General features: G+C 32.1%; 1 protein-coding gene across 3 annotated transcripts in view; it reads right to left on the bottom strand.

Annotated features, from left to right (window-relative positions):
• LOC106458488 (glutamate receptor 1-like) overlaps positions 1-16,541 on the bottom strand; it is a 134,272-nt gene that overhangs the window by 45,448 nt on the left and 72,283 nt on the right. For all 3 annotated transcript variants that reach the window (XM_022384721.1, XM_022384720.1, XM_022384722.1), the window contains exon 3: positions 14,698-14,946. In XM_022384721.1, the coding sequence (XP_022240429.1) occupies positions 14,698-14,946 (249 nt within the window). The remainder of the gene's footprint in view (positions 1-14,697; positions 14,947-16,541) is intronic.

The following is a 16,541-nucleotide window of genomic DNA, read 5'->3' as shown; positions in this document are numbered from 1 at the left end:
GTCTAACTGCAAACAATTTTCATTGTTTTTTTTTAAGTGTTGATGTCTTTCTTTTGGGTAAAGCTTAAATGAAAAAGTTGGTCAAATAATATTGCCCTTAATTAAGTAACCTTACAAAAATTAGGTACAAATGACTTGTACGAAGAAAAACTATATATCTTAAATCGAAAAAAAAATGTTAAGATATTGATGAAGTAAAGCCAGGAAAGACTATGGAAAAAATCGTTTATATTGAAATAGTTTTATACCTAATCATATCGTTGCTCACTTGCCTTAACACAGAAAATGTATATAGTTTAACACACACACACACACATATATATATATATATATATAAGCATTTGTACTGAAAGTTAGTTTTTGTATGAGATATACTATTCCGAACTCGTTTAATTTGAAACTTTGATATATTATATGTTCATATATCAAACCTAAACGGATAGTTTTTTAGTAAGCTGACCCATTATATAATGTATTTAGCTGATGATAGCGACTCAATGTCCTTTGGTACAACATTGACGTTCCAATCTGGTAATGAAGAAACACAACAACTTCACTAAGGTGTTCGTGTCTCGCCAGCAAGTTGATAATGATAATTTTACTGTTGGTGTTACACTTTACTAGTTAAGAAAGTTTATATGTCAAATAGGAAACACAAACTAACCAGTTTATAGAATACACTCTCTCTAAAATTAACACTTTTTCTTAGTCTCATCCTAATATCGAGAAATTAAATGATCTTGTTTTTGACGAAGACGATATGATTTTTTTTACAATAGTTTTGTCAAGATGATTAAAATTAGAGGAAATTATTAGCTTCGACAATGTTTTCAAATCTACTCTAATTGATCCAAACCATACCAAACTGGTCGTGATATATTTCATTTTTAAGGCAAATTTTGTTTTGAATATAACAAATGTACTTTAGCATTAACAAACGGTGGTTTGTGAAATTTTCACTCATAACTATTATCACATTCTTCATACCTGTATCATTTCACCAAGACAGTATCCAGACATAAAACAATTTTCAAATGACCAACTTATAAAAATTGATATTGTTTATATTCCTGGGAATACTACTAATAAAAATATTGAAACTCAAAAGATCAGAGATTTTATTATAAGTATTGTGCATTCTTAAAATGCAAATTCCCAATAAAAGAGAACGAAGCATTACACATACATTACATAGTATGTCTATATTTATGTGTATTAGACGTTGCTTGGAAAACGTTGTAAATATGTCCGTTAGGGCGCGTAATAGATTAAAAATGTATTCTTCAATTCATTACACTTTCTTGATCTAGATGAATAAAAGAAAAGAAAGCTTATGATTAAACTGTTTATGCTATAATAGGGGAGTTAAGGAAGAAAAGTATTAAAATATTTTACTCACTAGTTTTTGAACCGCAAAAAATCTTTTAACACAGATCAGTCTCTAACATCGCAGGGTTTAATTCTGATATTCATAAAATTCCTCCCTTTACAACTCCTCCGTGTCTTGGTTTTCATTTCTAAAGCTTGGAATGCATTATCTCACATCCTAAACCAGGCACACCTAACAGGAAAATCGCCTAGTGTCGAGCATCAGATTCATTACATCAAGCAAAGAGTGTGAACGAGTTTTTCTTTTGTTTTAACTTGTATAGATTTGATGAATAAAATAACATTAAACATGGCTTACCTATACAACTCTAGAAGCAGAGCTATGTTTCTCGTGAAAGCTATTGGAGCTCTTAACACCACGAAGAACCTAATTTTTACAAAATTAGTAAGAAACGTATTTGCGATAAATTTAGAATTGGTGTCATTATCGTGTACATTTTAAAGAAGACAAACGTGACTATGAGAAACAAAACAACAGTATATTACGAATTACTAGTTTTTCGGACATTCGGTGTTGATTTTATCTGAATAACAACAATTTGGTAGGCTTAGTTAACCGTGAACTAAAATATGTTGTGAAAATGTTTACGCATTTGCCACAAAGACCACCTCAGACAGCTCTCTCTAATCAGAAATTAGCTACACGATAAGAAATGTTTCTGTGCAGCAGAGCAGAAGTAGAAGATATTGTGAAGAATAGTAGTATTAAGAAGAAAGTACACTATAGCATGTTATCGTTCATCAGGTAATATCCAGTGCAAGACATTAAGTTAGACTTGGCTTTGAATTGTAGGAGGATGATAATCCAAAATATAATGATAGGCGGCCCGGCATGGCCAGGTGATTAGGGCGCTCGACCTGCAATCTGCGGGTGGCGGGTTCGAATCCCCGTCACACCACACATGCTCGCCCTTTCAGCCGTGGGGGCGTTATAATGTGACGGTCAATCCAACTATTCGTTGGTAAAAGAGAAGCCCAAGAGTTGGCGGTGGGTGGTGATGAATAGCTGTTTTCCCCCTAGTCTTACACTGCTAAATTAGGGACGGCTAGCGCAAATAGCCCTCGTGTAGCTTTGCGCGTAATTCATAAGAAACAATAATGAGAGGCTGAAGAAGACTTATTTAGAGAAAAAAAAGAATTGATGATATAAAACTTATGATATACCAGCCAAAAAGTCCAAATACTAATCCATTTGAAGTTAAGTTTGAAAAATAGAAAAGCTATGTCACTAATCTACGACAACTTTTGGTAGCCTGTACAGTAAAAGCGAAGGAAAATAATGTATGATAACCTCATAAAACGATAAGAAATTGGCACAATCAACCATTACGCCTTGCACAAACACATATTCTTCTAAGTCCTTTTAATTTATAAGCTACTTTTTTCTTTGTTTCCTATCACACAAACATACGCACGCAGTGCTATTACACAATTTAGTCCATATTTTTAGAAACGTGTAATGTACCCTCTCGGGTACAACGATTAGATAACATAACAGATCAACATACTTTCATTTACCACATACCTCTGATAAGGAAAATTTACTTTCCGAAAGCGCTTATAGGGTTATTGGAGTTATTTTCCGATCCTTATTTTTCTGTTGATCATGCATGCTTTTTGAATATCGTGAGTAAATTTCATGAAAGGACTGGTGCGTATGCCTGATCGATGTTGTCAATAATTCAGGTTAAACGAGATCTACTAAATATTGTTTATTTAATTTTCTTATGTTCCAAAATGAGCTTCTTATGGGTAATATTGTAACAATGAGTGTAATAGATATGTCAAACACTTATTTCTTGAAACTTTAAATGTTGAAATTTCGAACGTTGTCGTATAATTGTATTTGCGTTAAAATATTGAAAGAAATCTCAGAAACTGGCACGAAGGAGTGTTATTCACTACGCTACAGTATACAGCTAATGATATAGATCTCTCTACGATGATTAGAAAAACCCGATAATCAAATCATATTCGGATGTTCTACCAGGTTTACCAGAGCTCTTATAATTTCGATAGGGAAACTTTAATATTGGAATTATTGACTTAAATGTTTCCAGTGATGTGTAGAATATCAGAAATATTTCACAAGAGCAAATCTTTTGTTTCTTTCATGGCAATAAATGATAACCTACCAGGTGAACCTAATAGTCCTTTTAATAATTCAATACTTGAAACGTAGAACACTAGATGTCACTACTATAAGGAATATAATGTTTTATATTAAAACATTTAAACTTAGCACTCGAAGATAATATAAAATTGATTTTAATGGTATCTAGAAACCTCCAGATTCAACCAGTGAATTTCATTGCATTATTGTTTTCGTTACTTCAGCAGCAAAAATATTGATAACCTAAGATTTTACATTAACATCAATGTATAGGTTGTCATCGCACGAGCCATAAAAGTGTAATAGAGATTTTGAAAAATATCGAAAATAAACATAGCTACAAGTACCATATTTCAAAAAAGATATCAAGATAATCACTTTTAAAAGAAGATTTATAATCAATTAGGAGTTTGCCCTAATTATGCAGTCACACGCTAGTGTGATAATATTATTGAACTAGAAAATATACTACTTCTTGAACAGAACACATACTCACAGATCTCACACAACTTTTTCGATCAAAATTTAACACCGAGTTTTTATTAAGTTGTTTTGATGGGCCAATTTATTGGATCTTGCAGTGATCGTCTAGGAAGACAAAAATCTGGTTTAATTCAGAAGTGCGTATCCGACTGCGTAAATCAATGAACAGCCTTAAAGTAGGAAAATGTATTTCAAGAGTATTTTAGATGGTGTAAACATAGCAGAATTCGAACTTAGTAGACTGATCTTGCCTATTTCTAGAGAGGGATGACACTTCGATTTCTATACAAAGGTCTTCTTTTTAAAAACACGTTTTAAATGAGACGTTAAAATTAATTTACCAGTGAAGTGAAATAGATGATAGTTAATAATAATTATTACCGAAAAAGGCTTAATAAACTTTCTTGAGTATTTTGTTGACGTTTTAAATATTGAAACAATATTCAATTGTGACGGAGTCTCAGAGCTTTGAGTTGGAACGTTATTGTATGTCGTATGATAATAAAACAAAAACGTTTTGTACTGCAAAGCTATATTATAGTTTAAAATTGTAAGTTATTATTGAACATTGAATGCAGTTGAGACAAATAAATATAGGTGTGTGTTGGGTACTTAAAAATAAGTAATATTTTTCGTTTCCCCAATACTTAAAACAAATAAAAAGAGTACTGAGATTTCGCGTAGTGTAACTTTATAAATATTGAAAACATAGTACTAAAATCTATAGGCCTAGCATCTGTAATGAAAATCACGTAAACTAAAGATACTTACTGTTTCTCCAAAGTCTTTACATTGATTTGTGAATTAAATCAATCTTTATACACTTTTATAGAATAAGGAATTTCATCTTTTAACTCAGATTAAATATCGTACACTGATTTGTTCTGTGATATATATTGTGTTTGCAAAACAATGTTTTTCTAATTATGGAATTCAACAAAAGTAGTTGATATTGACAGAAGGACTAATAATACATATTTTTATATACGCACACACATGCTGTTCGTTCAATTTTCTTACATATTTAGAATTCAACCATACACAAACTCTTCTAATCAACAAATATCCTGTTCTATTTCTGTTTTTTTTTCATTCTTTTTGAATGTATGTCATGCAATAATAATCATAGCACGTACGAAAATGAGTCACTTCAATCGCATGCAGCGAATGATGTCTCTTAAAATTCAATTTGCTTCCCACGTTCCCTCTGAAATGTTATTTCCCTCTACTACGGCAGTAAGACAATCTTTACATCATCCGCTTCGTGCGTAGAATAGTAAACCGCCAGAGCCCGCAACTTATAATCTTGTTCCAAACATTCCGAAAGTTGCACGGCTGATTTAAGTTCGAAGAAGACTTATATTAGTTTCTGGTTGTTGGGTTACAAATTAAAAGTCGTGATTTTATTTTTGGAAAGTTAACATAAAGTATGCTTAGACAATTTATAAAGGTATACCTTAAATAAGAGCGCCATATATATATAAATTAAGTAAATAAAACATAAAAAAGGATAAAAAGTGATATGTTAAATGTTTTCAAAGAAGAACTTACTTTCAAACGTACATTTTCTTCTAGATTTTAAATAAAATCTACTGATTTCCGTATAAGTAAAAACAATATGTTTCAATATCAGAAATATCCATAAGACGTAGGAAGGCAACTATTGAATTAGGAGGAAATGACGTGTAATTTCTTTGTTAGTATTAGGTAGGAATTAGATATATATTGCGTGGTACAAAGAAATCAAGAGAATATTTAATAAACAACTCAACAATTGTCTCTGGAAGTAAGCTTCCTGATAGGATTAGTGAGCATTGTTGGAAAACACCTTTACATAAACATGGAAAAATTATTTGGGCATAACCTGTATAAATTCAGAGTAAAAGTAAAGATGAATTTTCAATTGTCTTATGTTACCAATGAAAGCAATTTCATTACTGTGAAAATGTATAAAATCCAATTTATTGTTCATTAAAGAATTCACCCAGTGGCACAGCGGCATGTCTGCTAGAAACTGGGTTTCGATACCCGTGGTGGTCAGAGCACAGGTAACCCATTGTGTAGCTTTGTGCATAATTACAAACAAACCAAAACTGAGCTAAAGGTAACATATACACAATGAAGATAAATTGGTATAACAAACTGAGTAGAAATACTAATGTTGTTATCCACGCAGTGCATAAAAAAACAAAACAAACAACAACAACAAAATTTATGATGACTAGAATGTACTAAATCATCAGTTAATGATACTTATAAGTCACCAAAATAATGTCTTACGTGGCCTGGCCAAATTTGGAAAATATAGGTTAGTTCTAAAGTCTAAACTCACATTATAATTCAACGGCAAATAAGTTTCATAAAATACTTGGTCAAACTAAAAACTCTTAAAAGGGCATAAGTTATTACCTATAAGAATGAAATATTTTTTTTCCTAAAATACTTGTTGAAACTAACTTAAATAATGGCGTGTATTATTGCTTATAAGGCATAGGAGAAAGCCAGATGTTTGGTATTTAGATCTACACAGTTTACCAGTACGTGTAACACTAATATTCTTATAAACACTCTTATAATTTTACTAGTGAGCATGTACGTTTACGAAGTAGTGGAATTATAGAGGAAAAGACTGAAATTTATGACAAATATTCGTTAACTGTCTGTTCGGAAAATGTAAAGGAAAATAAAAAAATAAAAAACTTATGAGAAATTGAAATTTTCTCTGCGGATTATATTTGATGGTTTTATATGCATCCTTTTCCTACGTGAGAAGAATGATGAGTTAGCTGAAGATGACATGCTGTAATCCCAACCTGGCATTACTGAAATATGTTTGCTTCACTCAATCCAGTCTTCTCAATATTTGATCCAGGTGGGAGTAAAAACACTCAAATATCTCACATCGTTCGAGTCAGAAGTCGAACAGCCGAAATTAAAAATCAATATAGAGTAGATAAAGGCGCGAAAATAGAAGAAAGACAAATCGTTTATCTTGTTTATCTCGTATTACAACATGTCCATGTGATAGGTTCAAAATTGACACTAAAAGCTCTCTCGCTTTGAGTTCGTAGGAGGAGTTTCAAATCGTTATACTGACCCTTAGTAAAGAGATAAGTTCCATAATGAAAAGAACGTTCAACAAAAATCCCAACTAAACATTTGAAGCACAGAAGCTAATAATGACAGTTATTTTTAATTTAAAACACAACAGCTTTAGTAGTGTAACATTACATTTATTTAAAATATTCATTTCTAAACGGTTTGTCACATAGTTTTCACACAGTTCATATATAATTCACTACTTATTAAGACCCACATAAAATCTAAAATAATAACGGTTCGCCCATCTAGGTCTCAGAACTTATTCTTGTCATTATTGTAACTTACACGTTTTTGTTGATTTTTAAAGAAATAAAATAAATTGAAGTCACAAATAACGCTATGTGCTGTCTAAGCATAACTTCTACCACAGGTTGATTTACATTTATTTGTATCGTTTTAGGGAAAATGGTCAATAAACACCCCGAGCCAGCGAGGGAAGAATAAATTATGTGTTGTTGTTGTTATGTTAATTAAAAGTGCAATTTGAGAGATATGGCAGAATATTGAGATTTAATTCAGTCGTTTCTTTGGTCTGCAACGGCTAAGAGATCTAGAGTTGCTACATAAAACAATAAATGTATTAACATGTTTCATAGGTAGCATAATACAAGATACAAGTCACCTAGTGGTTAACTTCCAGATTAACTGAAGTTTTTGAAATTCTAGTCCTTCTAAAAGATGCGTATATATTTTAATGGTAATTCATAGTAACTGTTTGTACACACAAACATCTCTCCCTTGCACACGTCCTCCTGTGGGCCAGCGGTAAGTTCAATGACTTACAACGCTAAAATCCGGGGTTGGACTACATCGATGGACAGAACGCAGATAGTCCATTGTGTAGCTTTGCGCTATAAAAACAATAAACAAACCCTTATACAAACCATTCACACACGCATTTAGATGCGTATTTATTAATTTCTCGGCTAAGAAACCTCCTGCATAATTCTATATAATATAGTTCATAGTTTTCGAGTAAAAATATTGCCTTCAGCATTTCATGATTATAAATTACTAATGAATTTTCTTTCTTATATTTTTCTGAGTAAAGGAAATAGAGAATAAGAAGCGTATGGTAAATTTCCATATTCACTTGTTCATCAGACGAGGTATATCTACTTTCTGTCCTCACTTTGTAGACCTTAATTATATTTGAAATGACATTTAATTCTATATAATACAGTTCACAGCTTTGGAGGAAATATGGCCTTCAGCAATTCAGGATGATAAATTACTCATGAATTTTCTTTCTGAGTAAAGGAAAAGAGAATAAGAAGCGTATGGTAAATTTCCATCTCCACTTGTTCATCAAACGAAGTATATCTACTTTCTGTCTTCACTTTTTTTAACCTTAATTATATTTAAAATGTCAAAATACTGAGCAAAAAGTTCGTTTGTTTGGAATTAAGCACAAAGTTACACAGTGTTCTGCCCACCACGGGTATCGAAACCCGGTTTCTAGCGTTGTAAGTCGGCAGACACACCGCTGTGCCACTGGGGGGGGGGGGCAGAACAAAAAGACACATCCGTTTCTTTTATTATTATTTTTAATTAAAACTTCAACTGGAGTCTTTTATGGTTATAAACAATGGTTTTGGACCACTTTAAAATTAATTTATACGGTTCTTTTGTTTAAGATGTGTTCAGTGAAGACTGTGTTTTATTTATTACAGTATAAAAGCTGAAGTCGCACACAAGTGAGTAAGACAGTTGGGACTACAAATTTGTCCATGTTTCTCTTTTCAAACTCCTTCTGGGCGTCAGAATCAGCTGAGATTGAAACATTTAAACATGAGCTAGAATTTCATTAAGGAGGTCAATAAAGTTGGAGACATTTATTATCTGAACGTGCCACCTCCTGGGTTTGAATCTGAAAGCCGACCAACCGCTGACTGTAGGCTCTTTCCTATCGAAACTGCACTAGTCTTACCCGCTGTTATCTCTGTTTAGATATAGAAACACTGTTATGCACCAACAAAGGCTGTATGGATATGTATACGTAGCAGTATACAGTAAGTTATGCCTTAGGAAAACTGCGCTGCATGGTTCCATTTGATGGTTCTTTTGAAAGTCTCGGAAGATTGAAGCCATTGCTTGTGCATAAGACATTTTATAAAAGCGGTGACTGAAATAGAAATTAAAGTAATGATACTACGAGATCTAAGAACCAAAATACAATTCTTAATTAAACATCTCCAGATGTTAGTGTCGTACTAATCTCTATCTATCTATCTATCTGACACCGTTATCACACTATTTATCAACCATGACAAAGTAACAAAATGAATGTCCTGTATTATCTAGTATGTAAGAATTCAAGAAATAAATTCTTTAAGAAGTGTTCATACAAAATATTTTTCAATTTTTCTTCTTATATTGACACTAAACTATTTTTTTAAAGCACAGCTATAAAACATTCTTAACTTGTGTAGTGGTTCCATGTGATTCGTTAAAAGAACCATGAGGAAATCGAGACACTGAAGTGCCCATTAAAATATTCCTTCAAATGTTGATTTGAATGGAGGAACTGGTTTATATAATACATGTTCGATATGCCGAATCTTATAAATGGTTACTTTTGTCAGTCAGAGATATAAGAATAAATCTACCTTCTAGGAAAGGTAAAGTCAGGGTGTTTCTAGTTACCTATTAAACTTTTCTCCAAACAAATTGTATGAAAGAAACTTGGAAATTATTTATCACCTGAAATTTGTGCCATATACTACTGATGATAATTTGTTTAAGATTTATCATTTTTAGTTTTCATGGTAAAAAGGGTTGAAAACGTTACAAAACTGTAATACGCTTAGAGTATGTTTCTTTTAGCTCATCCCAATTTCTTCGAACACATATTAGAGAATTTCTTAAACAAACTCAAACTACTTTTATTACGACTTTCGATCATGCATCTATAAGCTAATTTATTTTCTGTGCAACAGATCGTAAACGAAGACATTTCTTCATTAGACTTTGATATAGAATATACTTCAGATTTCTTTATTGTGTTTTCAATGACATCAAATTTAGTCTTCTGTCTCATGTAAATATCTATATCGTCAGGTTAAGAAGACCAAATCAGACCTTGATTATCAATAAAAATTGATGTTTGTCTAAAGAAATGATTTTCTTTCTTAAATTATGAAGAATAGGTTTCCATAGCTAACACGAACGAAAAAACACGTCCTTTATTAATGTCGTACACTTCTTTTGAAACGAATAGTTGAAGTTGTAACAAATCCGTGAACTACATAAAATACGGTAGTTTTATACGTTGTATCAGCCGCTCTTATAATTTTCCTGCTAAATCAACTTCTTTTTCTATCTTAAGCAGTTATTGTTAACGCTGCCAAATGCTTTTTAGATCTAAATTTTACAGTGGCTAAGCATTCGTTATTTGTGAAATTTATTATATCAGGCATAACATGTAAATTATCATAAATGCATTGATCTTTAAAAGAATAAGTGTGAATACCCTGAATCAAATGACTCAAAACAGGTTGATGGTTTTAGAAAATACCTTATAGTCAGTGGATAGAAGTGACACCAGTCGCCAATTTTTAAATCTGTCAAAAATCTCTTTTTAGGTATTTACTTTATCATGCTACTACAACATTCACCAGTCTCTAGAGATTCATTAAAAGCCTAACGCTGAGAATTACCAATATAAGGCCAAAATTTTACTAACCACTCAAGCGTTAGGCCATCAGTTCCAGGGGACTTATTATTCGCTAATGATTAGCAAGCAGCAGTTATTTCTATAAGCGTTAAGGGAACATCTAGAGACTCACTCTTCCGTACTTTTTGGGAAAATCAGGAAGTCTTCAAAGAGACAGTCGTTATGTTGGTTTAACATTCCTTCTGAATATAATCTCTAATAAAATATATAATTACAAAATTTATTTCATTTGAATTTTGACTTATTTTACAATTTTTGTTCTTTAAAGCTATTAATACAGATTTTTTGGTACTAGATATTTGTTCTAACTGGGAAAAAATAGGATGTAGGGGTGTTAATTTATCTAATTGTTTGGACTGGTTCCTGATTTTTATATTGTTTAGTTTGAATCATACGAAGTTCTTTCAGACCTTCCTCATAGATGCGATAGTGAAAGACATTGCAAGCAAGCAAAGAAGTATACAGAAAACATTTAAGTTAATCTAGCCATCACACTTACAGAATGATGGAAATGGAGAACGTTTGAAGCGATTAGTGACTGTGATTACAACACAGTTAAAACACATTGTTAATCTTGTCGGATTAACCAGTAACAGTGAGAATGGAACAAACAATGAATAAGGTAATATACTTGTTCAAGGTTTACCGGTAACAACACAGCCACTAAAACCTTGTACGTCAGAATGATAAAGAGAAAGGTAAATATCGTGTTCATTGACTATTTTCTTTAACTTATGAAAAGTCATAGGGAAAACAATATGTGTAAAACTAGCCAAAACAACGTGAAATACAGTGGAGACTTACGCATTACCGTCCCCACTATGGTTAAAGCATATAAATTAATTGAAAACAAATTGTGTCCGTATTACAACACATTGATTGGTAATAACTGGTACGCCCCCCAGTGACACAGCGGTAAGTCTGCGGCTTTACAACGCTAGAAACCAGGTTTCGATACCCGTGGTGGGCAGAGCACAGATAGCCCATTGTGTAGCTTTGTGCTTAACTACAAACCAACCAATAACTGGAATATGCGTTTTAGCTGTGTTGTAAATGAACTTTATTAAACATGATTTTTCAATTATGCTTAACTACTTTAGGAAAAACATATAAATTGTTGTTTTTGGTGCAAACCTACACATTGTAGGTCTGTAAACTGACTTCTGAACCACAGGGGGACACATGTGAATTGTATGATTATTGATTTTTATACTCATACAAAAAAATATAATAATTCTAAATTAATTAAGTTATGTAACTTTATTATTATCTGAGGCAAGCACCATATACAGTTATTTGTGTGAAATACAAAACAACAACAAAAACCAACAAATTCTGTATCTTAAGACAAGTAAAGAGACAATAGAATGTAACATCATTAAAAACTGAAATGACAGATTTTATTAGATTATATGTGGGCTAAAGAAAATGGCGAAATAGAACTAAAAAAAACAACAACTTGCATCCAGAATGTTGATGGTTTATTACAAATAGAAAGTATTGTGAAATTTCTGCCTTTACAATAGCATTTTTATGATATGTATATTGTGAGTTTCTAGATTATATATTCTTAAACAACTTTAAAGATTATTAGGTTATATGTTGTATGTATGAATGAGTAACTTGTTGAATTGCATCAAATTTTGCAAAATAATAGTTCGCTTCAACAAAAGAATCTAAAAATTATCAATTTAACATTTTGCTTTAGCGGTTTGAGGTGGCCCAGCATGGCCAGGTGGTTAGGACGCTTGACTCGCAATCTGAGAGTCACGGGTTCGAATCCCCCGTACCACCAAACATGCTCTCCCTTTCAGTCGTGGGGGCGTTATAATGTCATGATCAATCCCACTATTTGTTGGTAAAAGAGTAACCAAGAGTTGGTGGTGGGTGGTGTTGACTAGTTGTATCATGCCCTCTAGTCTATCATTAAAATTAGGGACGGTTAGCGCAGATAACTCTCGAGTAGCTTTGTGAGAAATCCATAGTACAAACAAACAAACCTTAATGATGATCTTGCTCGAAAGTGCTGCTTGTGCTCAAGTTTTCTTTTCTTAATTTCTGTAAATTAAATATTCTATGTCGCTATCGTTTCAAAATATTACCAAATTATCCTCCCAAAATGTACTTTAAATATGATAATAGTTCTTGTTTTTAGAAAATAAATATTCGATTTTTTTTGCATTGAGCGTCTGGAAGCTTACTATTATGGACCTAACTATTTTATTTTTCGTGTTTTAAGGTTTAGCTGCCTTCCTTCTAGTTTTTCACTGCTAAATTAGGGACGGTTAGCGTAAATAGCCCTTAAGTAGCTTTGCGCGAAATTCAAACCAAACCGGTTTTGAGGTTGTTTTTAGGGATGAAAGAAATCGCGACTTTATTTATTAAATGACAATCAAAAGCGTCATCTTCTGTACATTTTAAATATATGACTGCATAATATTTATCTATACATATAGTATTAAGTGGGTATAATGGTTATTTCTAATAGGACAGTAAAGAATATGTTTAATTTTGCTGTAATAATGTTTGTGTTTTATACTTGTAAAAATTGCTTTGATTATTTTAATAAAAAAATATCCATCTATCAAACTAAAAAATATAAAAACAATGTTACCACGACAATAACTAATTGTAATTGTTAATAGATGGTTTTGTTGCTACGTTGAAATTTAGCTAAGGTATTCTTGTATGAAATATCATTTAAATTGCACAAATTGAAAAAAAAAAAAGGCTTCTTCTTTAACAACCAATTAAAACAGTGGTTATGATATGGGACTCTGTTGGTTGAAGAACCTATATCTGCTCCTAAGTTTAGATTGATATACAGTTTTACTGAATATATATGTGTGGTATGAGAATGGAAGATAAAGTATTCTTTCATCGTAGCTTTGATCCTGGTGTTATTTGTTTCTTCCATACTTGCAACGCCTTGCGTTTTCAGCCTTTCTGTCTTTTGCAGCAATATTTAACCTATTTCTCAGTTCTCTCCGGGAATTTGACCATTTTTGTACACATACTGATTTGTGATATTCGACGACATTCGCATTAAGTTAAGCCTATTACATTTATTCACTGTAACGTAAGTGCCAAAAAGCAGTATTTTGATAGTCGTCCAACAAAACCAGTCTTTCTCATTACAATACTTTGCTATGTCATTGAGGAGAAGGAGACACGTTAAAAATGCTTAGAAGCCATATCTTATGTGTATCCTTAACGTGGATGGTTTAGTTCTTGGCTGAAAAATTATCGACACAAAAGTGACTACTATTCGAGAAAGAAAAATTGGTTATAACCAACCAAAGATTCCCTTCAAGTTCAAATTGCTGCTTTTAGAGAGTACTAGTCACGAAATGCTTGAGCTGTGACATCTCCATATTTCATTATCTAAACATTTACAAGTTCTACCTAATGGTTAAATCAGTGCAAAAGACATACGTTGTATCCGTGAGTCTTACCTGACATAAGATACCTGACATTTACATGACATACTTAACTGAAATAAATCATCTGACATATACATATCTGAAATAAATTACGTGACATTTATGGGCTATACTTAACTGAAACAAGTTATTTGACATTTACATCACATAAGTTACTTGGCATTTAAATAAGTTATCTGACATTTACAATTTGCATGACATAGTGACATGACATAAATTACCTACATGCTATAAGTTACCTGACATTTACATGATATAAGTAATCACTATGGATGCTCCTTAGTGTTGTAATTTATGTGAAAATGAAGTTGTTTGCATGATTTAAAAAAAATTAAATACAAAATATTAAATAGTTAGTAGAAAATAACCGAGACATATTTACATAATTATGTCATCACATTTTGCTGACTATTAGAACTTTAAATTATTACATTTGATTTCAAATTTCGAATTAAAATTGTTCACTCTTCTAATCCAAATCAATGACTTACCATCATCTGAATCATACAAATAAATGATATGTTTCCATTTGTAATGTCTGATAACATCGACGATGGCTCGAATGTAATTTGGTCTCATACTAACACCAAAACGACTTGGTCTTTCAGTAGACAACTGAGGGAATGCAGGACTTACAAAAGGCATGTGGAAAGTGTTGGTGTAAGAAGCGAAGGTGTCGTAGATGGACTCTCGTGTTGGCGCTATTAGTGTAGAAATGCCTTGCTCTATCTGCTGGCAAACTGGAATAAAAGTATATCTGTTAAATAAAATAATTCTATAATTGATCAGAAATTTACAAATAAAAGCAGAGTGGATGAATGCAAAAATATTATGGATACATGCAATGGCGAAAAAGATGAAAACAGGAACAACATATTTTACATATTTAAACGCATGTTACTTATAGAATATTTAATATATTTTCTATTTGGAAATGTATAAAATTGATGTCTTTTTGTGAGAAACACTTCTTGCTTAATACAAGTACTTAAATTAAAGAGATATGATGTTACTTCACTTGTTAGACTTTTAACTGTGTATGTGTTTCAAAGTAGAAAATATTATCATCCACGATGGTGTAAGAGTTCGACCCTTGATTGGCGCTAAAGTACTCATTTAAATGTTGACCATGCATACAAACTGCAATTAACTTTATGTCTAAAACTAACTTAACATTGATTCATTCAAACTGAAGAATATATTTTTTTAAATAAATAAAACTTTGAACTTATACCTGTGTAAAGAAAACAAAACAAAAAGATACTGTTGTAAATAATATTACCATACAAAATGTCCTTGGGGTCATATGTGTAGTGGCGTTTGGTAAACTTGAAAAAAGCTACTGGTTTCGTGTTTGTTTTTAAAAAATGTATCTATGTAACTGTCTGTTGAATATCCATGTAATTACTTCGCAAGGTGTGGATGGATCTTAACCAAAATTAGTATGGAGGTTCATTAGGTACATGCGGGGTACATACAAATTTTCAATTTTGTATTTTTCGTTTTGAGGCGTTTTATGGGCATTTTTACGTTTTTGCGTTTTTTATCACTACTTCACCCTCTTTATATCTCGTTGTTTAAGCGTTGAAAATGCAGAATAATCACTGTTGTAAGTATCTAGAAACTTGATATAAAAATATTGCTTCCAACTGAACTTATGACTTATGATAAGAAACTGCTCCCGTTAGACTCTTATTATGGCTAGTACAAAGGAGATAGTGGAAGTCGCTTGGCAGTGATCACATGGTTTCTCATCGTAACTTCACGTTTTCTCTGTGATGTCAAACAAGACTAATATTAACATAAAGATGTACTGATGAAGGTGAAACGCTTAGGCGTATCATTATCATAGTCATGCTTCTTAATGTAAAATAACATTATTTTCAAGTATAGCAAAGTGAAACGAAAGTTATGGTTATTACGGTGGACGTAATAGCGTGGCAGACATATGTTGTTTTAATGTCTATGTTGAAGTCTTAGAGCAACTTAATATATAATTTATCAGTTTTGTGCTTTTAGACGTGGAAATTCCTTATTTGTGCGAAGCATGTTTGTGTAAGGCTGGTTGTCTGGACTGGGAAATTCTGTACTTATGCGAAGCATGTTTGTGTAAGGCTGACTGTCTGGACTGGAAAATTCTTTACTCTAAAATCTGTGAAGTAAAACAAAGTATTAGGTCGCCAAGAAATTAATGTCGCGTGTTGGAACACTTTCATTACCCCCCCCCCAAAAAAAAACGTACATCAAGTATAATAGATAAACGAACCGCCTTAACGTCACGTTAGTGTAACCTATACAATGTGTAAAATTTAGCATATTCTAATCCCATATAATG

The sequence above is a fragment of the Limulus polyphemus genome, unplaced genomic scaffold (genome assembly GCF_000517525.1).
Source record: "Limulus polyphemus unplaced genomic scaffold, Limulus_polyphemus-2.1.2 Scaffold473, whole genome shotgun sequence".
Classification (NCBI taxonomy): domain Eukaryota; kingdom Metazoa; phylum Arthropoda; class Merostomata; order Xiphosura; family Limulidae; genus Limulus; species Limulus polyphemus.
Note: the sequence above shows the minus strand (reverse complement) of the source record. Positions and strands in the feature narration are given on the sequence as shown.